This window comes from Xenopus laevis, chromosome 3L (genome assembly GCF_017654675.1).
Source record: "Xenopus laevis strain J_2021 chromosome 3L, Xenopus_laevis_v10.1, whole genome shotgun sequence".
In the NCBI taxonomy this organism is placed as follows: Eukaryota; Metazoa; Chordata; class Amphibia; order Anura; family Pipidae; genus Xenopus; species Xenopus laevis.
Window position 1 is genome coordinate 94,964,659 of NC_054375.1, and position 24,600 is coordinate 94,989,258.

Below are 24,600 nucleotides of genomic sequence, written 5' to 3' on the forward strand. Positions count from 1 at the left end.
TTTACTTCCTTGTTTTGTGACGAAAAGTCACATGATTTTTCAGATTTGGTTCAGCCAGACACAGAGATCGGAATCCTGCTGAAAAGGGCTGAATCCCAAACCGAATCCTGGATTTGGTGGATTCCTGCTTACCAGCAACTCTGTAACAGTAACCAAAGTTGCCCACAGCTCTATATTTTCTTCTTAGACTACCTTTTGACTGTCATTGACACTGCACTTGCTCAGTGTGTTCTGGGCTGTTGTTAGGAGTGAAGCTTAAGGGCCAGGGCACATGGATTGTTGGTTCTGCTGCTTCAGCCTATGTTTTTTTTTTTGCTGGCTGAGAGGTGGATCAGTTCCCTTCCCAGCTTCTGCACAGAAAAATACAGTTTGGGCTTATATGAATGTATACAGAGTGGAGATTGCCCCCAAACTGCCTGCTTTCACATTTTCAGGCCAATCTCTTCTCTGCTTACCTGCACTCAAGTGTAAACTGTACTTCATTAAAAAGGCAATATATGGGATAAGCATATATACTGAACATATAGGCAGGATATATAGATTGAAGTGGTATGTCTACTGTTTACGTACCTCTAACACACAGCAGCGTGTGGCCGGGCACTGCCTAACCTGCATGACTTTACTTAGCTACTTATTTATAAAATAATAACATCTTTCAGGAAGCAAGTTTGGCTGACTGTACTGACAGCATCAATGGCAGCAGCAATGGCAGGGAGGAAAGTGAAGGAGCCACACACCTCATTCTTCTGCATCAAACATCTTAATTCTTGTACATTTGACTTGTGCCCAACACTCACACTGTCCGACAAGTCAGCTCTTTAATCAGAAGGTTACGATAATACATACAAACAAACTGCGCTTCTTATTAAACATTTGTTAGTTTTATTTGATGTCTCTGGATACATTCCTGTTTTATATATCTAGGCACAACTCAAGGACTGTATGTTTGACACATTGTACAAGAACCAATGTATTCTACAAAATCAGGAGATTTAAGATTATGTACAAAGGGTGTCCAACTTTAAAAATGGCAGCACTGACCGAGCAATAGACATCCTTAGGGCTGTGGAGTGGGAATGTAACACTGATCATAGTCCTTTCACCACAACAGAGAGAGAGAGAGAGAGAGGTGATTTTTAAAGCAAGCTAGTTTATGCACAAAGCTGAACAAAATGGTTCCAGTGATCATAATATTTCACATTCCTATATTGTTGAACAAAACATTTATTCTGATGAGTATCGGGCAATGCATTGAGGGAGTAGTCGGATAAGAAATGCAGTTCAGCTCAACAGGAAAAGCAGCTCTCACTCTGGAGATACTTCTTACTCATGTATCTCAGACAATCCAAATGAAAAGAGATGTTCTTGGCAAAAAAAGCAAAAAACTGCTCATTTTGCATCATTTTCAATTCACTTTCAAATGTATCCAGACAGGCAGAGAATTTGGATTGCAGTCAGCAAACAGCAGTGCAAAATAAATCTTCCTGGCATTGTCCAAGGCCCTGTAACACTATGGTTCAGTCATGGTAAAAATATAGATAATTAAAATACTGTACATATAAATACAACTTTAGGTTATCACGGCGGTTTTACAGACAATGGCTGGGAAACTCAGAAGAGCTGACAAGCTCAGTCTAAGGCTAAAGGCCCACAGGGCACGTTTTGCAGCAGTGTATTCCAACAAGCAGCTAAAATCATCACTGCCTCTGCCCAATGGGAAACCTGCTAGTCACTGTGAATGGGAGGAGGCAGGAACGTTCTCTGGCAATTCACTGTCGGCTATTATACACTCATGTGCCATTAGCCTAAGGCCTGATAATAGATCTGGAATGAAGTCGGATAAAGGGCAAGTACTGTCAGCATGTGCTTAACTTGGGCAAGACCTGAACTAAACAGGTTGGTTATTTTGTTCATAATTTCATGTTCACCATTATAATAATAATAATAGTGTATCATTTGAGTCTTGGACTTTGTCACATCCAATTGTTTTATACTGCAAAATGATTAATGAATAAAATTCATTACGTGCCCAAAGACAGCAGAATGGAAACAGAAAGGCTCAGACTGTCAGATTCAATTGACAAACCTTTTGCTCTAATTTGTGCAATAACAACACAGGTAGTCTCCTGACTCGTCTGCTTTTTCAATGAATCCAGCTCTCTGGTAGTGAAGGGCTTATCAGGCTTTCCATTCCATCAGATTGAGCGCATTTCTCCTCAGCCCCGTGCTGCTTAGGTGCATCCTTTTTATATACAACAATATACAATAATAATTAGATGTAGTACAATGGTCGAATAGTTAAATACAGTTAATGTGTTTCTTGTTAATTCCCTGCAATACATACAGTGCCACTGGGTGTGACCAGTTTAACTGCACTCTGGACACACTTTCCCATTGAGGTGCATGGCACGAATAATAATGCAATTTACTGGTATGCTGTGGATCCGGTTACATTAGGTTCCCAGCTGGTGCCGATGGTTGAGGCCCAGAATGCATCATGATTTTAGTGACAGTTTGGATGTGTTGTTGAATATTGATATCACTCTCGGTAAATTATGCTTTTCAGAAATGTCTCCCCAGTTCGCCTTTGAGTCTGCATTCGGAGTAGGTGCTAGATGATTCAATTACAATGACACAGCAGACGTCATAAAATCCATAGTGGTTTTCACCTATTTTCCCTAAGAATGGGAGGATGAGAGCACGTACGAATCCAATTCTTCATATTCTTCCTCCAGACATGTCAAGCTGATTGCAGGATCCCCAACCCCTCTACGTGATGCAACAACCCCATGGTGGGTGCTCATGTTCTAAGCTTCTAAATAAAATGGCTGAAACGTATCTTCTAAAATAATCTAACAAATCTAATTTGTGAAACATTTTACATATTTGTAAACACTGAATGTAGGAAGTGAGTTGGTACTGCATTCACCCCTACTTTGTCCTGCTGTAGTTCATTATTATTATAACTCGTTACTCTCACACATAAGAGCAGAAATGACAAACCCCTCCCCCTCACTGCTTTATTCTGTATGAGAATGTGTGTATATTATTAGAAAATGTTCATTAAAGCAAAAACCCAACACAATGGCTTATTGAAAAAAGACCAACAGAATTGCAGAATATTTCAAGAATGTGTGAGGGTCCAACTGGTGTAGCGGGACCTAATTACAGTGAATACAGGTGTATTATAATCTGCTCAGAGTCTGCACAAGTCTGTATTGTGAGGGTGACAAAATGATTTCACGGGAATTCTAATACAGAATTTGGAGTGTTACTTTAAGGGATGCAGTTTTCTCTGCAGGCACCACAGCATCATTGACTCCCTTCACTTAGAGAATGTACAGAGCTCTGGGGCAACTATCACCCAGTTATTTTTAGGGTGATTATTTCATAACCGTATGATTTACTGGGGCTTTCCTAATGTTCGGTAGCTGGGGCCCTTAAGGTTCTGGGCAACACCCACTCATCACAGCTGGCAGTATGCAGTGCCCCAGTGTCATAGCTCCATCATGGTACCACTGGGCATCCCTGGCAGACATGGGGATTCTATTAGGGAGACCTCACGCATCTGACAGGCAGCTCTGGATTCGGTCTATCCACTGATGAGCCATAAGAGTGTCTGCTGCACAGAAGTTATATACTCGCCGGGTTGTCTTTAGCTGAAGAAGATTAAGTTGGAAAGAAAAATGATGAGTATGTGTAGAAAGAATGGATGTAAGGATATCAAGAGCATTGTGTACATAGTGGGCGAGGCAGAGAGACATAGAAAGGATATAATTGGGACGGTGAGATTAAAAAAAACAAACTTACATCAAAAAAGGCTCTTTCATCCACAGTTTTGGGAGCCCCTAAAGTTTGATTGCCTGGTGTTATGGCTTCCACTTCAGCCAAGTCAATCACCCCTTTACATTCAGTGTCTGTACGGCTCTCATAGTATCGAAGCTAATCAGGAAAAAGAGAATGTAAGAAGATGGAAAGGGCCAAAGGAAAAGAGTAACATGCATGGAAAAAATTCATTGGGACCGCAGCTAATGGTTAAGAGACACTCGGGGAAACTAGGTTTGCTGCCACACCTGTTTAAAGTTACATATATAAGAAATCAAGATCCTGCATGGCTGAATAGCTTAGATTTAATTGAAAATTATCCATGTGGGATTTGGATTTAATAAGCGTCCAGTTTTAAAGGGGGTAAGTAGGCACCGCTACATATTTGTTCAGTACTAGACACATGTAAGACTGTCATGTTACAAAAAATAAAACACCGATAAAAATATTTGTTGAGATATTAATAGGGTTCTTTAGGGAGCGAATCTCTTTGTGAAGCATGTAAATACGAAAAGAAGGTCCTCTCTATAGTAAAATAGGGTTCAACTGAATATGTAAGAAAGCAAAGACATCTGTTAGAGTAAAGCTGGCCACACATGCTTTTTACCTGATGTTTTGTCTTGTCTAACACAAACCACCGTGGTTTCCAGGGCTTCATAAATGCTCCTCTCTTAAAAAGTATCCCTTCATATGACCTACAGTATAACAGAACAAAGGAATATTACAGAGTGGAATGTTTTGTAACACTAATTGTATTTCCTGCTGAGTAACCAGTAGTTTCTCCCCACAGTGAGGCATTACGATCACTATTCCCACATTGTTAAGTCTTCCCTTAACTTTTATTTCCATGTCCCCCCTTTAACACTGCTTTATAAACTGGCATCACTCGCTGTACTATATTTCAACATTTCCCTTCACAGTGTTTCTTTTCCCTGCTCTCTCCTATGGCTATGTGGAATATTGATTATCATGGGAATGTATATATTCTCTTATGATCGTTCATGGATACAACTATGCTGTTACCTGCTGTATTCTGCTAATAATGTTATACTGCTCTGAGTTGTGAAGTGTGACCTGTTCTCTTGGTTCACTGTATTTATCTATTGTGCATTATGGCTTTCATATTCCACACTACTTGCCCTTTACCTGTTCTCTCTCTCTGCAGTGTTAAACTGACTGTATAAAGTGCTGGTGCTGTTCCGTGCACCCAGTTTTCCGGCACTACTGGGCGTGCTTGATGTGCTTTGTCCACTTTCCAAGCTCAAGTTTAGTGTGGAGCCAACACCACTCTCCTGAAGATACACACCAAGCGAGTGGCGGTGGGAGGAAACACTTGATGACATCAGTAGAGCACTAGCTTTCTGTTGGAGAAATAGTGTAAAAAAAGTCAATCTACTGCAAACATTTTTCATATTAGACAGCTTCCTTATTTCATGTCCATACCCATATACCTTTGGACCAAACATTGTGTTAGAACTTTATCACATTAGTCATTATTGCCTGCTGCAACTTCTATTAAGAAATATATGGCAGAAGATAAACAAATGCAGGCAGTGCCAACATATCATAGATTTGTTTTGCTTACTCGGCTTTCATGGCGAACATCCGTTCTGTGAGCAGCTTTTATTTTATCCCACGTGTCCTTCCAGCGCTCTGGAACCTGGCCAAGGTCCATTTCTAGACTATGCAATTCCTGTAAATAAATAATAAAAAAAATATATAGAGTAAGCTGCTGGGGTTTGCTGAACAAATTTAAAACAGACTTCACATTATTCTTTGTGTATAGTAGAGCTAAAAGCTTAGAACAGGGTAATTAGGGTATTTTCATTTGATAGTTCTCATGTGCTGTATCCTATTTGAACAACCCAATGTAGCTTTTATGTTCCAGCCCAGTGTCTCACCTCGAACAGCCGGGTTATGGCATCTGGCTCCACACGTGCAGGTGAATTATAAGATGGCCAAATGATCTTGCGCTTAGTCTGTGGTGCAGAGCTGTCATTTCTTTCTGGCTCCTCGTGTCGGGGTCCCTGAAGCAACTCCCAGTCATACGAGGGACCTTCGCTCAATGCTTCATGGGTGTAATAATCCCACACACGAAGACCCCAAATGGAGCTGTATGGCCGCAGAACCTATGGAACAGTAGTGCACTCTTTTACATAACTTCACATCATTGGTCACACTGTGGAGACATACTTTATATAATTGGTCAACTTTAGCTGCACCATACAATGGACAAACCATCTCACCTCACCATCCTCTGGACTGAACATGTAATTATAAAACACAGGATTCTTCTTGTGCAGGCGCTCCATACACTCCCAGACTGAGCGGCAGACCTGGGGACTGCGACGGTCCCCTTTCTCTTCATAGAGAACCCCTAAGATGTAAAATTTATTTTTTTCAAGGTAAAGTATCATGTAAAAAAAATCTTAAGGCTACCTCTAAAAATAATATAGTGCCCTTTTTCGATATGATAAGGAAACAACTGGGCAGCCAGTTTTAACCATTCCCTTTCAGAACTTTTAACATCAGAATATGTAGAACTACTAAGGCTGAGAGTGACTGAGTGGGACTTTAGTGAACACACATTTGTAAGTGCAACTGAACATAAAGGGGATAATTCGCCCCCAACACTGTATTGTTGCTTTGCGGTCTATGAAAGTTATTTACCTTTCTCAATTCTTTCACAGTCCGAGTCCAATAGGAAAGTGCGAAATCTGTTTGACACATAGTGATACGCCAAAAACTTCAGGTAGTACTGACTGAATTCAAATTCAGAGGGAAACTGAATGTGGATCTGTTGCAGGGAGTAGAAAGAAAAAAATGGTACATGGGATTAATAATTATTTAAAGAATTTAAATTACATAGGGGTTTTTCCAAGTGATATTGAAAATTTAATACACTGACTGAAGACAAACCTTTACATTAAGAGAACTAATGCCATATTGCCATGGAAATCTGACTATGTAATGTGACTTCAACTTTCTATATGAGCATTGACTTTATACAATAAGCCTGGCAACTAGCCATTAGACCCTCTTCACTCACCTGATGCACACAGTCCAAGAACTGCAAGAAGACAGGTGTGAAGCCATTGCTTTGGCTTGCTGCTGTGTGGGCTCCACGGTGGCTAAATCTGTGACCAAACGAGAGCCACTCCTTTTCCACAAGTAACCGGAATCCCTCTATTGTTCTATAATACGGGTCAGAAAGCAGCTGGACAAGTGACACAACCTGAAATAGTTCATATGGCAAATTACATCTCTTCATATGGTAAATTACATCTCTTAATATTGTAAATTAAATCTCTTTATATGGTAAATTAAATATCTTTATATGGTAAATTAAATATCTTACCCCCTTTGTACAATTGAAGTACAGCTCCTAATTTTTAATTTTAATTACATTTCTGCAACAAAAATGATTTAACCTCATTGTGTAATATCACAATGGAGGATTAACATCATACACCAACAGCTGCTGGAGAAATCAGGTCTTCAACTGCTTAATTTTAGTGTATATGCTTGACAAACCAAATCTCTGGTAGTTCTTAAAGGAGAAGGAAAGGTTAAAACTAAGTAAGCCTTATCAGAAAGGTCCATCTAAACATACCCCAAAGTAGTGCTGCTCTGAGTCCCCTGTCAAAAGAAACACTGCATTTCTTTCCTTCTATTGTGTACACATGGGCTTCTGTATCAGACTTCCTGCCTTCAGCTTAAACCTCATTGCCCTGGGCAAGAGCATGCTCAGTTTGCTCCTCTTCCCCCACCCCCCTCCCTTCTCTACTGTAATCTGAGCCCAGAGCAGGGAGAGACTCAGGCAGGAAGTGATGTCACACCATGTTAATACTGCAGCTCCTATCCTAAACAAACAGAGTTTCTAGAGCTTTTTACTCAGGTATGGTAAAACATTCTACAGAATAAATATAGCATTCTAGCTTGCACTATTGCAGCTAATCTATTGGCAATAAAATGCCTCTGTAGCTTTCCTTCTCCTTTAAAAGCCTTTAGTGAGCCTAGAACCTTTAATTTAATTGCCTGGAAATGATCACAACCAAAAAATAAATTTCTGAGAAATAAAGCTATAAATACAGGCACATCACATGGTAAAGCTATAAAGCATTGCATTTTATAACATGCCTGCACTATAATAAGGATAAATATAATCAAACATTGTCTTATTTTATAATACACAGTATGACAAATATCTTTATAGCTTTATCTCTCCATGAACATTTCCCTAATTACAAGATACAGTCAGATAGATTAAAGCTTTTTCTCACGGATACCTGGGTAGTGAGATCCCATCCATCTTCCAGTCCAACCAGAACAGAGGATCCGCTGTCTAGTAATTCTACAACCAGCACAGAGACCTGCAAAAGCTTGTGCAGCTGAACAGGGAGAGAAGATTAGAAAAGCTAAAGCGCTATGAGGTTCCAAAAGATATAGGAATGACCAGTAGCAATAAAAAGATATAGTTAAACAGCAATTGCCTTGTTAGCTGGCTAAAAATACTCCTCCATTAAAAACTACCATTTAATTCTAAGGGGGGTAAAAAGGGCAGTTCTTAAATTAAGCAGCAAGGTCATTTTTTTGTATCCGCATCCCTCCACCATAGCCTTCCTCAGGACACATTCAGACCTTAATGGTTCAGTAAACCCAAAAATAACATTTTGCCCAATGAAGCAAAATGTACATTTAAGCAATTTTGCAAAATACATTTGTTAAACATTTTCAGTGGCCTTAGGCTATGGGCAAACAAGCTATTGGCAGTGGCTGTTGTCAGTCTACGTATAGAAGCAGATCGTCTCAATCCCCCTGCTCCACTGGTTTGAATGTGCCCATAGCCTTAAAGATTATTTGTAAATGTAATTGCAGTTGAGAGCATTGGTACTTTTCTATACTAGCGGTTCTAATAGAAAAGAACGCAGATTTAGCGGATTTTAACGATGTGTATTGAATGGAATTACTTCTAATGTAATGTAATGTAATGATTTTAGCATACAAGTCTATTTACGGTGATTGTTTTTTCTGTAAGCTCCACCTAGTGGAAGAATGAAGAATCTAGGATATTAACATTGCACACATATAAATGTGCAGATTTATACAGTAGAACCCTGCTTTTAGGTACACAGATATTACGGTTTCCTGGAAACAATGCAGATCACTTGTGGTTTGCCATAGGAAGCGCCATTAGTTTCTTCCTGGATTTTACCGTTTTCCCAGAATTTGTATTGATTTTTCGCAGTCCCCAGCAAAACGTTAAAGTGGGGTTCTACTGCAAATGCATTTAATTAAAACAGTATATATATAAAAAAACAATAATCCCTTCACAAACAACAATGATAGTATTCCTTTAATTCAAAGTAAAAACAGGATTTCAAACTGACCTGCACCAGCCACTCTGAATCTTCCAGGGTGCGTAAGTATGATTGGCTGGGGTCAGTAGATGGGGCACTTGGCACGCAGGCCTTCATCAGCTTCTTAAAACTGCCCTTCACTTGCCTGACGTCAAACAGTTCGATAGGAACAAGTTCCCACTGCTGCAAAGGGTCTTGTTTCACTCCCTAAGCAGAATAAGATTGCTCAGCATACAGCCAACCAGATGTTACAAATACAGATTTATCATAAGATACATAAAAAAATAAACCGATTTATGTACTTACAACTGTACCAACTGGCATCTTCATTTTTAAATGGTCAGGGTCTATTTATTTATTTCTTGTGCATTTAAAACCATAAACAAACATAAATGTATGGTCATTCTTACAATACAAAAAATAAAAGATTGTTCTGTTTGGAGTGTATTAACCAACAGTAATTTACTTTGTTGCAGGAAAACACATCCATGTGCCCCAGACCTTGCTGAATTTAGGTATGTTAATCTGTTCTAAGTTCTAATTGAATGTTAAACATGATTTAAGTACCAACCACAGACAATTTAAAGAGATGCTGTCACAGGAAAATGAATCAGTTAATAGTGCTGCTCCAGCAGAATTCTGCACTGAAATTCTTTTTCAAAAAAGCAAAAAATATTTTTTTTTTTTACATTTTGAAATCTGACATGGTGCTAGACATAATCAGTTTCCCAGGTGCCCTCGGCCATGTGACTTGTGCTCTAATAAACTTCAGTCACTCTTTACTGCAAGTTGGAGTGATATCACCCCCTCATTTCCCCCCCCCCACCAGACCAATAGGAAGGTAAGCAGATAACAGCTCTCTCATACAAGGTAACAGCTCCCTGGTAGATATGAGAACAGCACTCAATAGCAATAATCCAAGTACCATTGTTATTCTTCAATTACATTGAGTAGAAGAAACAATAGCCTGTCAGAAAGCAGTTCCATATTGCAGCACTGGCTCTTTCTGAAAGCACATGACCAGTTAAAAAAAATATATACTTGTTTCAGGAATTACATTTTAAATGGCAGACCGAATTATTTGCAGTGTAAATAGTGTAATTTAGAAATAAAAACGACAACATAAAAATCATGACAAAATCCCTTTAAATTATTTATATAGATGAAGTTGTGCCTGGAGACCCCATGGATGGTTTGTTTCACATTATGAGGCCTATATCAAATCTATATCAAAATTCTAATTTGTGTAATTTTAGAGGTTTCTTCTATTTAATAAGCTCACATTAATAAAATCAAATGTCTGGTTATTTATTAAAAACGATTAATATAAATAAAACTTGATTGCATAAAATTGTGGGGGAACAAAACCTTTAATACCTTAAATTTGAAAGTTTACAAGCACAAAAATCATTTGAAAAACTCAAATTGAAAAAATTATCTTACATTTTGTTTGGGACAACGCCTGTTGACTTCTACATGACCTCAGCAGCTTTTAGATGCCAAATGTTTTGATTCAAGTTTTTTGTACTTAACAAAATCTCTAAACTTCAAGTTTTGGAACTCTTGGAATCTTTGGAACGCTTAATTCAGTTTTTGACGTGCCACCAGAAGAACAAGATACTCTTATTTAGGAAATATCACATTCATCATAACAATCCTGAACAGACCAGAGCAAACAGCAAAGAATAAAATGAAAAATGTACCTTTAGCTGAGACTTGTCTCCAATGATGTATAATGCAGCCCTGCGGGGAGTTAGTGCATTCTCAGAGGGTCCTCCATTCTGATTATGCATGACAAGCTCTCTGCCAGCCAACCTTGTTCCCACATCTGAATTCATAGCATAAGCGCTGAGCCTCCCACTGCCTCGCATACTGCCCCACTTTCCTGCAAGAGAGAAAACCGAATCAATGGCAGCTCTAGTGTTTATGTATAGGAACACTTCTACCAGCAGGTGTCATCAATGGGACTTAGCAAGGACAATCTGTGGCCTGGGTAGGGAGGTGGTTCAGTTTTTCTTGGAAGGCTACGGTTAAAGTTAATAACAGTCACTTGGGGGAACTATTTTTTCACGTTTAGAAGAATATTAATAGTAGTGCTCAGAAACGCATATTGGGTAAAGTAAGTACATTTTCAGTGTTACCAAGCTGTAATTGTCATTGGTAAGCAGAGCAGTGTTAGCACTAGGAAATGCACACTGACCTTGCTCTACATAGCCTCGCCGCAATGCAGGGTGTTTTAAACCCCGAACAGAGTAACCTGGTGCAGGAAGAAAGGTGTAGCTGGGTCACAAGTAAAGGGCACCAATTGGGAGGTAAGGTGTGGTTGGTGGAATGGTTAAAAAAGACAGGTTGGTCAGATAGGGGTCCATATGAGATTAAATTAACACAGGTAGGAGCCAATAATAAAGGCACAATATGATGCCATTGAACAATGGGTGAAATGAGTCTGGAACAGTGGTGTTGGTACAAAGGTGACAGCATGAATATGTGGCACACACAGAACCAGTCCTGAAAACCATAGTACATAAATATGTTGCATTCATAGTGTGCATTCATACCTTTCCTGGGGGAGGGGGCACTGTTAGAAAACATTCCATGGTTAGTGGTTTCCCTAAATTGCTGAAATAATTAGATTCCCACAAAACATATATACAACACGCAACTAATATTGAACCCCTAGGGTTCCTACCTCCTCGGGTGTCCTCCTTTCCTCCTATCACCTGCTTCATCAAAGAACCAAGCTTGGGCTGACGCTTGTCTGGAGAATCTGCAGCAGAAATACTGGCTTATATACCCTGTATACACATCTGTCCAGTGAACTTTTATTGTCTTTGTGCACTGAGCCATATCTTTACTGATATGAACTTGCAAGTAGCAGCAGGCTGTATATTGTTACTAACGTCCATCATTTATATTGCCCAAACATATAAAGCTGTGCTTACACAGAGCTTTCCAGAGATTATCAATCCTACCCCAGTCAAGATTACAGTGTCCAGTCCTTACCACATTCATACAATCCACTGAAGTTTATTTCCAGGAGTCCAGTTAATCTGCCTGTCTGTTTCTGGAATGTGGGAGGAAACCGGAGTACAAGCAGGAAACCCACGCAGAATCAGAGTGAACATACAAACTCCTTGCAGATAAAATCAAACTCAAGACACTGTTGTAACATTTACATCCAGTAGCAAAACAGTATAGTGACCAATTATGAATATAGTCCTTCTCCTGACTGGCTTTACCTCATTTACAGAGTTTGTAATAAGAACCCTACCATCTTTAATGACAAACTGGCTACTGAGTATGCTACATATGTTGTTTAATGTTTGGGTGCACAATATGGAATCAATGGAAACGCCATAGAAGCAACACAGTTTGCCACATGTTAAAAATGCTATTATTTTCCACAGTTATACATTGCCCCATATGTCTTTCATTTAATTTGGATATGTTAGCTTTCAGAGGCACAATCAACAGTATCCCAAAAATCTACTATAGGTTCTTCCAACCTTCCAACTAGTATGGGTAGCAAAGCAACATCCTTTGCTAATTAGATGGGGCCTCTGCAGACAAATGGGTCCTTGTACAATAGGATTTTCTAAGCAGACCAAATGAGACCTGAACAAGATCCAATCACATATCTGTTGGAAAGCCCCTTTCCCCCTTATACAGTATATTGGTGAATAGACAGGCATCAGAGTCAAGGTACTATCTGTAAGTAATTTGTATGATCTATCCATGTCTACAAGGGTTTCCCTGTGTACTCCAGTTTCCTCCCACACTCAAAAAAACATACAGGCAGCTCAAGTGCCTCTATAAAACTGATCATAGTGTATGTGATAGGGTTCTTAGAATGCAAACTTCACTGGGGCAGGGACTGATGTCATTGACAAACAAACTCTGTAAAGCTCTGTGGTGGTGCATTCGAGAACATGATTTCTATGTTCTATACAAACAATAATCAAGTGTTGGCAAACCTGCTTCATAGTTTGTAATACCGTAATGTCCTATACGCTAATAGTTACACAACAGGGGGCCTTTGCTTTATTTACTTATTGAGCACTTGCATCAGTAATGCGAATTGTTGTGGAACAAATCCAGGGCAGCAAACTCGACTGCAATATTCTTTATTGGGAAGCAAGAGTTATACAATATGTTTCGGGCTATACCCTTTACTTGACAAAGGGTATAGCGAAACATGTTGTGTAACTCTGCTTCCCAATAAAGAATATTGCAGTCGATTTTGCTGCCCTGGATTTGTTCCACAACAATGCGCATTACTGATACATTAATTTTGGATATCTAACACAGGATAACCCGTGGAATTAAAAAAAGGATTTTTGGTGAGCTGCACTATTCTCTTATTTGCATTATTGAGCACTTGCAGACAGAAATAAGAAAAAGTTTGCACTCAGTAATCACATACACCAAATAGATTTCTAAAACATTCACAGATGAAAAACAGGTCTGCACTACATATTCTAATGCACATAAACTACATCTGAATAAAGACAGGTGGCTATGCCTCATACACTAACAGAGACAATGTTATAATAGACAGAGGATTATTAACATGAGGAAAGGTATGTAAGGTAAAGAGTGAAAGATGCAGGAGAGGCATGAAACTGGCACGGGTATGAGAGTGTATCATGCAGGACTTGGCATGGGTGAATGAGTTTTCAGTGACGGAAGAGAGGGTGCCCTACTGTGTCTTTGCATGTGCTAGTGAGCCATGGGGGCTTGCGTGTATTACCAAATAATACAAGAATTGCAACATTTATATATATTTATTTATATATATATATATATATATATATATATATATATATATATAGAGCCATTTGTGAAGACCATTCAGAAGGTATTTTGCTTCCATGAAGATGGAACCCTCATTATTTATAATTATGTGCAACTGTATGAGGAAATATCAAAGTCCTTTTATACCACAGTCCCCTCGACCATTCCATTGAGCATCTTACATCCCCGTTCACATTTCTGCTTTAACCTTCCTTGCTTCACCATCACCATCACCTTTACCCTTGCCCTCCCCTAGTATGTTTGACCCCCTCACCATAAAGATGTGCAGAAGGAAATGCACTAAGCGTGTTACGTCCACTCATTTCTGCAAATCGTGGCATACAATTAACCACAGCTTGCAGATATTTTTCCTGCTCAAGAGAAGTGGAATCAGTCTGAGACTGTCCTGTAAGGGAAAAAAAAGAACAAAATTAATTTGGAAAACCTTTTGCGTACTTGTGAATTAAAAGGACTTAAACATACATATAAAAGAATTTAAGCAGAGTTGGGGAAGATAGAATCCTCCACACACTGGACATATTTTAACAATATACCTTTAGAAAACCATGAGAAAACTTGACAAAACTTGAAAAATTTTCAAAAAATAAAACGCACACCAACAGGTATAGAGTTTAGAAAAGTGGTCAGGTTTCAACATCTAGTCTGTCAAATCACTGCCTACTATTTTAAAGATGATAATTTATTATTAACATAAGCAACATTATGTTTTTAATCTATGAAGGTTAAATACAATGGAGAAAGACTAAAAGGTTACGACTGACATTTCTAGGTAGCTACGTATTAATCATGGGCAGATATCTAATCAGGGATAATAACTTACCAACAGCAGTAGTGTTGGGAGATTTAAAAAGACCCGCCACCCCTTTGCCATGAAGCCCTCCTGAACGTAGCAGAACAGCTTTACTCCGGGGGCTCCTCCAGCACACCACAGGAAATCTATTCTGTCGGTAACAACGTGAAATCTTCTGCAGAGTGTTGTCTTGGATGCTGTGTGGTACAATCAACAGGCCTGGATAGCTGAGGGGGAAGGAGGCGATAGTAAACAATGATATTATTACACACGTGCAGGGACACATTATTAATTAAGAGTTGTTTCTTCCTATTATATAAAGATTAGGTCCAGTTTAGACTCCCTTCTTGCACAAACCAGCTTACAACACAAGCATTTAACCCTTAAATGTTATCATAATACAGGCTTAAAACATGCATGCTGCCAATGAATCCTCATTTGCACAAATGCTAGCTCAGTGCAAGCCTCATAATCAACCCTTTCAATTTGAGTACAAAGCTTGCGGTGGAAACAGTTTTACTATACTTTCACACACAATCTGTAATGTCAGAGAGAAATTTAATGGTAAGGCAACAGCCAGAGGATCAAAGTTTGGATATTCACACAAGTACATATATTGTGTTTGAACTAGGCAAGTCTACTGTATTGCTGAAAGGACCATCTCTCACCTATTGCACACAGCATACATGCGGTTTACAGTAGAGATCCTGAAGGGTTCATTCTTGTTGCGTTGCAAACTGTTGCTAAGAGTCCCTAGACCCATTCGTTGGTAATCACGGCAACAGGCTCTTTCTGCCACATTTCCTATTGTTTGTTTCTCTGGAGCCTTTAGAGTTGAGGTGGTAAGAGTGTTCCTTTCCATCTCCTCTGACACTAAAAGACAAAGGTAAAAAGTTAACAATAAAATCTCGCATAATGGCATAACATTTTATTGACAAAGTTAATAAAAAAAATTTATTTATTATTTTCAACTGTAATACTAAAGCAAAAGTTTCTAAACCATGCAGCCGACCCACACTTTGAAGACCCAAACAAATGGAACTGGGGATGAGGGGGGCAGATTTGAGATTAATGCTTATTTTTAATCCTTGATACCAGAAGCCCTTATCTAATGTCAGTTAGAATTTGATTTGTTGAGTTTTCATATAGATATATATCTATTAGGGAAGGAAGGGTTGACCAAATAAATTTTTTTTAGAAAGTCTAAAAGCCACTGCAGTTGTAGAAACATGATGAATGGGCTATTGGAAGCAGAGTTTACACATAAATGCTGTAGAGACCAAAACACAAATGGATACTCTTAAGTTTATTTGGTATACGCACTCATACCTATTTCAAAAGGGTTGAGAAAATACAGTAATATGGTGCCACGTCACACTCGTGTAGCCCTATAAACAGCACTGGCCATTCGCTGACTATGCAGATAGTGAGGCACTTACACGTAATAATAAAAAAAGTAATTCTAGCTTTACCTAATGAAAAAAAAATAAATAAAGTGCATCTTGATTTATAACAAGGAACAACCTTCTGCAATTAGTCAACTGAAGACAAATCCACAGCAATCAACGGTACTGTTTACACATGTTCTTTGTTTACAAGATTCAGAAACCTTGTCAGTCTGCTGTGCATAAATCAGATTTACCATGTGAATTCTACCAAACTGACAAGAGCAGCATGTATTTTAGATTTCTTCTGTATGATCAAATTAAATCCCATACACTCATTTACCCTCATAAACACTTACAGGAAATGTCATCACTTTGTTGTTCCAATGAATTTTGACTTCCGCGATGATCCCAGGATGGTGGACTATATTTCCTGCGTGTCACGTATTGTCGCCCAATGGTTTTCTTTGCATTCTTAACCAGGTTCTTAGATAGGGTTCTGAAAAAAACATGAACCACAAAACAGGCAAAGTGAGTGAGTCCACAAAGAAAACAACTGAGAATTCTAACGGTTTTTGAAGAAATGTTTGTTGGACGAATCACTGACCCTTCACCCAAAACCATGCAAAATATTTGAGAAGGATAGCCCCATTTATTCTTATGTTGCAGGCAGCAAGCTTTAAGTTGGAGAAGAATGAAAGTGAGCCGCAAAAAGAAACAAGAAATTAAGGATAAATAGGAAAATGTATTAAACTTCACCTAGTCATTTTAATTATCGAGTCATTTATATGAAAACACAGTGTGCTCAAAGTAAACATTTTTAAGGACTGGTTCATATGGATAAAGTATGTGTAACTATGCTACTGTTTAAATGAGGGAGTAGGGTCTGGTTTATATGAAGAACGTACATTATAGAAAGCAGCAAAATACAGCATTGTCACATGTTAACTTGAGGAGAGTAGATGCTGGAGAGTGGTTTTACATTCATAATGTTAATTTTAATCCATGTGCCTCACAATTTAAAAAAAAAATATATCCATATTTACAGCAAACAGAGAAAAAAGTAGGAATAAAAAAAAACCTCACGAGCAAATATTTCATTGTGTCGGGTATTGGTTTTGTGCCGTTGCTAAAAAGGGCTGATAAAGTGTGAGTATGCCTGGCTCTCCATCTTACCATCAGTTCATATGGACTATTTATCTACGACAGTGGCAGTAATATTTAAGAGCCTGCAGCAGTATGCATGAACTATATTATGACTTATGATTTATGGCATTTTGACATAAATGTAGTCTGTCATGGCCACTTGCTATTATTATTAATAATATAGCTTCATCAATGATGCACTTTATAGAGCTGTGAATATGGAACAAAATTGTGTGATGTTTTATAAGTGACATTTAGGAGGTTATTTACTAAAATACAAATTTATATAATTTTATTTTAAAAAAAACCATTACCAAACTTCCACGCCCGATTTAAGCTTATTTATTAATAAAAAACTCGATAAGATCGAGTGAAAACCTGAATGACTTGTATTTTTCTGGCTTTTTCCCTGAACTGATTGATTTTTTTTGCCCGTAAAAGGCTGGATTTTGCAGGCTAAACCCAGCACAAACCAAAAAAAACGTAATTGACTTATACAGGACCTCCACAGGTCTGAGATGGTGGATTTTCGGACTATGGACTTTTGCAGCAGCGGGGTATGTTAAATATCTAAAAATGTGAGTTTTCTAGTGGAACATTTTTCGAGATTTTAACATTTGTGCCATATTGTACTATTAGTGGATAGAAGAATCCAAAAACCACTTTCTATGGCATTTTCCCCACTGGTTTTAAAGGGTAAAAGGAGATATCAATGGAGTGTGTGTAGATTCAGGTCAATGCAAATGGGCCTTTTCTGTGCACTTTTCGTGCTGCATTTTCAAAGTGCTCAAATATCCTGTGGCAAAAAGCACTTAAACAGCCTCCTCATAGACATACACTGAAATTGCGAGGTGCCTGGAAATACTGACAAATACTTTTCCTGTAACCTTATGTGCTTGCATAAGTTTTTCAAACAATTTCAATGTATGCCTATGGAGGGTGCCTTGAGGACTTTGGCAAATGTTTTTGGTAGCAATGGCTTAAAAAAATGACATGTATTACTGCTTACATTGCACATATAAAGCTGTGACCATTAAAAAGAGACTTGCTGTTTTCTGGGGTCCAGTACAGAGGTGAGTTGTGTGGTTTTACTTGTGCATTTACTTACATTGAGCAAAAGTTACAGAAATTAATGTGGTGCTTCCTAAGCTGGAACCTCCTTTAGCAAACTGAACCTGCAGACCACACAGTTTACACATACTTGGTCCAAATAAATTGCATGGAGGTATCTTATACAATATATTATTATTTTGTTTGTATTTATAATTTGTTAAAATTGCAGGGTTGTTGTGGTTGTGGAAAGGAAATAAAAAAAAAAAATAGTAACACCAGAAACAGTAGTAAAAACAGCACAGATTTTACAACAAACACATGTTCCTTTTAGTTGGGTTATTTCGCATCACACCACAATTTTTAAGCGGATATATATATAAATATACACACTAATAAAGCCACATAACAGTACTACTGCCACAGCAACGTGATCTTTTCTTGACAGTTTAAGGAATTGTAGATTGATGATGATACATTTTCCTTATTCATAGTTTGCTGGGCACATGTGTGTTCTGTGGAAGCAATGCCCAAACTGTATACTGATCTAGCAATTACCGGTATGTAAACCACGCACATGCTATTATATTTCTCATACACATTTGGGCTGTGCTGTCTTATACCTACTGTTGACATTTTGGCTATTCCTGATGTTAATAGCTAGATTTATCTTTAACCAATTATAATGGTAAATTGAGAGGAAGAGAAGTGAGCACCCAAGCCGAACACTGATTTGCCCACACTAGCTCAAAATTAGGCCATAAGGGTCTTACGTGTCTTTGTAGAAGCGACCAAGAGAAAAACCCGTACCCAGGCGGCTCTGGAATACATCACTGACATGGAGTGTGCTATAGAAAAAGATATGGGGTCATTGCAAAAGATAGAACTACAGAGCCAGACTAACTTGAAAGACGGTGTTTGGTTATGCACCCTTTGACTGATCATTCCAATGCCTGAATGGATAGAGAGAGAGAGAACAAGGGAACATACACTATATTGCTGCCTTTCTATTATTCCAATAGTTTGGGCAAACAGTCCAAATCATCAGCAGCAGCAACAAATGAAGAGGAGCTGCAGCATCTCTTCACTTCATCTGATGCCCCAAGCACTGGCTGCCAGTGCCTCTGCAGATGAATGTTTAAATGTGGCCAATTCCCGAACCAACATCCACAGCACATGGATATTGGCTGGGAACGGCTAGCCGCCATATACATCAATAATGGTTTGTATGATATTACTGGTACGTGTAGAGCTAACTTAAGGTATAGTGAGCAAATATGTGGCTTAACGAAAAAGAAACAATGTTTTATATAGTGAAGTTACTCTTACAGCCCAAGGTCAGCAGCCTAATAATAATTATAATCCATGCCTTTAAAGCCTCCACAGCAGCTCACCATATTTAATTTACCATTTGTGTGCTAGAGGCACTGAATATGCTCAATGTACTCCAGTCTGCTGTTGAAAAACTAAGGTCAAAGATTATTAAAACATTAGCAGAAAGTGAGATTACATCTGTCATAGAAGCCAGCGCTACAGGAAGTATTAATCCTGATTTTTACTATGCAGTGAATATTTTAATTTGTTTTGTAAGCTCTAATGCGAAGGGCCCCCTTTACGTACTGTAATCATTGCTAATTGCATGTAATTGGTATGCTTGATGTATAAACCCTTATATTTTACAGTGTTGCGTAATATGTTGCCACTTTATAAATAAAAACTAATAACTATTACTTACCAGACATATTTTCAATTTTATATTGCATGCATATTTTATATTGTATATAAGTTGTATTTTGTGAGCCTATAGCACATAGGATGTTTTGACCTTTGCGGTGCTTATAAACTTCACCATTATATTAATGTTAATATGATGTAGAGATTCTGGGACAGTTTACAATTGGTTTTGCTCTGCTGCTCTACAGCTTGATATTGCAGCAGCTGGTTGCTAGGATCCAGATTACCCTAGTAATCATGTAGTGGTTTAATGGAAGATAGAATATGAATAGCAGAGGACTTCAAGAGAATGAAAAGTAATAGAAAAAAAGTTTCGTCTCAAAAGGCAACAGTTTATGAGCTACTTACTTTAGGGAAGGGTTCTTGTCCTTTGTTCTCGTCTGTGTACTGTGCTGAACTGTGAGACCAGCAGTTAAAGGAAAGGTTCCCAGGACATCCTGGGGGAACCGTAATTTATGCAGGTTCTTTCTAAAAAGTTCAGATGCCTCTGATGGAACGTCTTCATCAAAAGCCACTTTCAGGAGCTAAGACCAGAGGAAAGATGCAAATGAATACCACGAGAACTCAAAACACACATTCACTTTAATAATAAGATGACCATGCAGTTGACCATTAATATATTGAATTATCCAGTCCACAAGATGAATCAGATGGTCTGTTTTATGTTTGGCACTTCCAGACCAGTTCTTACGGTTACTGGGAAACCAGATTTTTCGCAATGATTAGTCAACTATAATGCAATCATAAGGGATTTTGGTAGTTCTCACAGGTGAATTTAATGGACGGCGTAGAAACGATTAAGTTTGGACTGCTTTTGCATCTCACCAGAACATGACACGGACTCTTTCTGTGACCATTGTCACACAGATATACCAATTTTGCTCTGATTCACACAAGTTTAAGCTGGGCATACACATAAAGATATGCTATTTGGTGAGGTTGCCACACACATGCTGGGGCAAATTGGGCTGACGTGATTATTTGGCCCCATGGCTAACCAGATCATAATGCGGTGTAGAACCCCTTAAAAGAGGACTGCATCCCTGTTAAGATTTAATCCTCACCAACAGGAAGTTGGAACCTGTCCAATACATATTTAGAGGCCAAATAAATGGCTAATAAACTGCAAACTGAGGCTGCTAGCTTGGCCCCTTCAGACAATTTGTGGCCTTTAATGGCCTGCTTTAATCTGTCACAGAAGGAGATTTTGTCTGTTTTTGCCTCGACATGTAGACAAACCAAAAGGATGGAATACTGCTACTGCAAACAGCTACAATTGCTTATAATATAGAGCAACGTCATAACAACATCCATGTCCAGTTTTCAACCGATGCTACTCAGTGCGCTTTACTTAAGATGATGTTTGTTAAACATAAGAACGAGCTGGCAATATTTTATAGGCTTTACCAATTAATTGATCAGCAAAGACAAAAAAAAAAGCTGTAACATACTAAATGATTTATCTGAGAAACAAATTAAATTTGTAGGAAACCTGATCTAGCAATATGGGTAAATTACAGACCAATATTACAACTAAAAAAATACACTTGCTGATTGAGGAATGAAATGTTATATTGTAGAGTTATTTGCAGTCTAAACAGTGTCATTTAGAAATAAAAACTATATCATAAAAATTATGACAGAATCCTTTAATAAATGTCACTGAAATGGGAACTAATGTGACTCTATTTATAATTAACATTGACCTTCCCAAAAGAGGAAAGCAAACATATCACTTATGGCTCACACAAATGCTCCCTCTATGCATGGAAGCTCTGCAATGTGCATCGATCTGATTTCTGCTCAGCCCAGTATTTTTATAGGGTTTTGATTTTAAAGGGTGGTGGCAGACGGAGAGAATACTTCGTAAGGCAACTTCGGGTGACTTCGGAAATCCGAATCGATTCCGCCGGCGATTTGTTTTCTTGCCGGCGGGAAGGCAGTGTGGGGAGATTAGTCATCCGCAGTAGAGGAGATTTGTTGCTGGGCAACCACCAAATAAATAGTTAAGTGGAAAACAGTCTTGCCAGATAATCCCTTGTGAAAATCCTGAAGGAACAATGACTTGAAAAATAGGCTTCTTACCATGGATACTTTACCTAGGTGAATGGTGATTTAGGAAATTAATCTGTAAGCAACAAGGAACTTCATTTGGTTGAAACTTGCAATTTTCATTAAAAAAAACTTTTAAGATTTCATAGAAGTGGAGCTGTCCTTGAATATATTCGTGTATGAGAATTGCTGACTCGGTCTATTGTGAATAAAATGTCTCCACTTGTTACTCTTCAAAGGTTAAAAACTCACCTGAAAGGTACAGGAGCGTAGCTGCAGACCTTCTTGCAAATATTGATCTAGCTGTACTGTGACATTGATCTTCTTCTCCTTAGTTAAAGAAGCAATTGGGAAGGTTCGGACCACAGACTGCTCAGCAACTGTAGAGATACAAATCACATGCTCTGTGCATTTCTTGGAAAATAAACAAACCTTTTAGACCTCTAAAGGTTCTACTAGGCACTAAACTAAAACAAAACCTTTATTTCATAAAGGCTAAAGTGACTATAGGTATTAAAATAATTTAAAATCCACACCCAAAATTGTGTAGAAAAACGTTACAAATATTACTCCTTTAAAAATGTTATAAAAGCTGCGCATCCCCAGTGCTCCCCATAGAGCGGCTGGACGACAGGCCGCCCCTAGTAATCTGCCGCCCTGGGCCCGGGCCTTTGTGGCCTCTCCACAAATCCAGGCCTGTCCTCGGGTTATTTACGAGGTAGGGTCTGTAGGTTTGTTCTTAAGTTCAATTTGTATATAAGTTGAAACATATACATTTACTTATTAAATGCAACTTAGACAGATGTCTATCTCAACATAGTATTTATTTTTACCTTTCTGTGCATATGTATTTTTACCTTTCTGTGCTCCGCAGTAGACAACACAAACCAGAGGGGATTGTGGCAGGTTGTTTATTAAAGCTAAATGCTAATAAGTCAAGTCAAGTATAACTGTAACAGTCCCCGTTTGAAAGTGTGAGTTTTATGTAAGTTGGGTGTATGTAACTCGAGGACTGCCTGTATATATAAAAAAGCAAAAGCTATGTAACCAGCTGCTTCCCTGTATAGATTAGTTCAGCACTGAAGTTAACAGATATTGCTTCAAATTGTACAATATAACATCCAACAGGTAACCTTGTTAAATAAAATGATTCCTCTTGATAGTGAATGACTAAGGCGGAATACATCACACAAGAACAGTTTACTCAGTGCTCAAAGCTAAAATTAATGTTACAGCAAGTGCGTTTGAGACATTGTTGCTAGTTAAAATACCTTATGTGAAGGGGAAAATAGAATGGAATGCAATCCCTATTTAAATGTTTTCCTTTTTTGCCAAAATGAGCACTGCTACACGTGGTCAATTTATATGAAGTGACTGAATCATAGACTGGAATCCATTTTTGGACAGAGCAAATATAATTGGCCAAGATGAGTGCCGTTACACATGGTGACAGCTATAAAGAAAGTACACAAGACTATTATGAATCACACAGTGGAAGTCATATTTGAAAAGTGCTTCACTTCATATGTTGGAACTGCTAATGGACTGCTTTAATGGGCTTGATTAATAGAGATTTATAGAGTTTTTTGAGACGCTTTAGTTAAAGTGTACGCAATGCATAACATCAAATTGGGTACTATAAATTTAATTGCTCAACTGGGGGCTTCAGATATACATTCTGATCAAGCAAATGTTAAAAAATCATCTTAGGTTACATTAGTGTATTAAAAGGCAGCTAAAAAGCTTTTCAAGAGGATGACAAATTAGGAAACTACAAATGCACAGATATAGAAATAGTGGTCTCAACAGGAAATCATACAGAGACATAAGCCCACACTCACGCTCAAAGACACTATTTTTCAGCCTTCAATTTGAATTCTTACCTAAAGAATCTACAGGTGTTCCTTTAAAGATGCAGCGGTAGGATGTAAGAAAGAGGGCACCTTCAGCAGGGAGCAGAGGTGGGCCACCTAGACTTACACCTGAAGCCTCTTCTCTTCCATCCGGCAGCAGGTACACACGAAGTCCTTCCATTACCATTTCCTCACCGGCTAACAGGGTAGGGAGCAGAAGCTTTGGCTATAAAGTAGCAATTACAGTTATTAGTCAAAATAAAAATGAGAAACAGACAAAACGTGACAACGAGGAGCCTAACATGTAATTGAGAAAAATACATGAAAAAGATAAAATTGTGTCTGCCCTCATGATAATCCCTCATGATTTTTTAGACATGATTTTAATATATGAATAGACAAAACCATCATTTAAAATTTACTTTAAAGCAAATGAAAATGATAAAGAAAAAACTCAATATAAAATCACAAAAAACTAATTATACAATAAAAATCTACGTCTATTATTTAAATGTTTTATTGATTGAAATGTTTATTGATTAGTCAGTAGTTATGTTTCCAGTGCCAGGTAAGGAGGTTAGTAAAAAAAA

At 38.2% G+C, this 24,600-nt stretch overlaps 1 protein-coding gene across 10 annotated transcripts in view; it reads right to left on the reverse strand.

Annotated features, from left to right (window-relative positions):
• Positions 1 to 859: 859 nt before the first annotated feature.
• Positions 860 to 24,600, reverse strand: part of sbf1.L (SET binding factor 1 L homeolog) — an 81,821-nt gene continuing 58,080 nt past the window's right edge. For 4 of the 10 annotated variants that reach the window (XM_041586623.1, XM_041586626.1, XM_041586620.1 and 1 more), the window contains 22 exons: positions 24,041 to 24,236; positions 22,410 to 22,537; positions 20,454 to 20,629; positions 19,145 to 19,219; positions 16,535 to 16,674; positions 15,459 to 15,663; positions 14,821 to 15,017; positions 14,254 to 14,385; positions 11,875 to 11,952; positions 11,386 to 11,442; positions 10,889 to 11,070; positions 9,216 to 9,392; positions 8,115 to 8,216; positions 6,875 to 7,060; positions 6,496 to 6,622; positions 6,072 to 6,202; positions 5,727 to 5,954; positions 5,411 to 5,518; positions 4,972 to 5,186; positions 4,433 to 4,520; positions 3,811 to 3,942; positions 860 to 3,659 (listed from right to left, as the gene is read on the reverse strand). In XM_041586623.1, coding sequence (XP_041442557.1) covers positions 3,561 to 3,659; positions 3,811 to 3,942; positions 4,433 to 4,520; positions 4,972 to 5,186; positions 5,411 to 5,518; positions 5,727 to 5,954; positions 6,072 to 6,202; positions 6,496 to 6,622; positions 6,875 to 7,060; positions 8,115 to 8,216; positions 9,216 to 9,392; positions 10,889 to 11,070; positions 11,386 to 11,442; positions 11,875 to 11,952; positions 14,254 to 14,385; positions 14,821 to 15,017; positions 15,459 to 15,663; positions 16,535 to 16,674; positions 19,145 to 19,219; positions 20,454 to 20,629; positions 22,410 to 22,537; positions 24,041 to 24,236 — 3,159 coding nt within the window. In that variant the 3' untranslated portion in view covers positions 860 to 3,560. The remainder of the gene's footprint in view (positions 3,660 to 3,810; positions 3,943 to 4,432; positions 4,521 to 4,971; positions 5,187 to 5,410; positions 5,519 to 5,726; positions 5,955 to 6,071; positions 6,203 to 6,495; positions 6,623 to 6,874; positions 7,061 to 8,114; positions 8,217 to 9,215; positions 9,393 to 10,888; positions 11,071 to 11,385; positions 11,443 to 11,874; positions 11,953 to 14,253; positions 14,386 to 14,820; positions 15,018 to 15,458; positions 15,664 to 16,534; positions 16,675 to 19,144; positions 19,220 to 20,453; positions 20,630 to 22,409; positions 22,538 to 24,040; positions 24,237 to 24,600) is intronic. The other 6 variants (XM_041586624.1, XM_041586625.1, XM_018252818.2 and 3 more) reach the window with 5 other exon arrangements.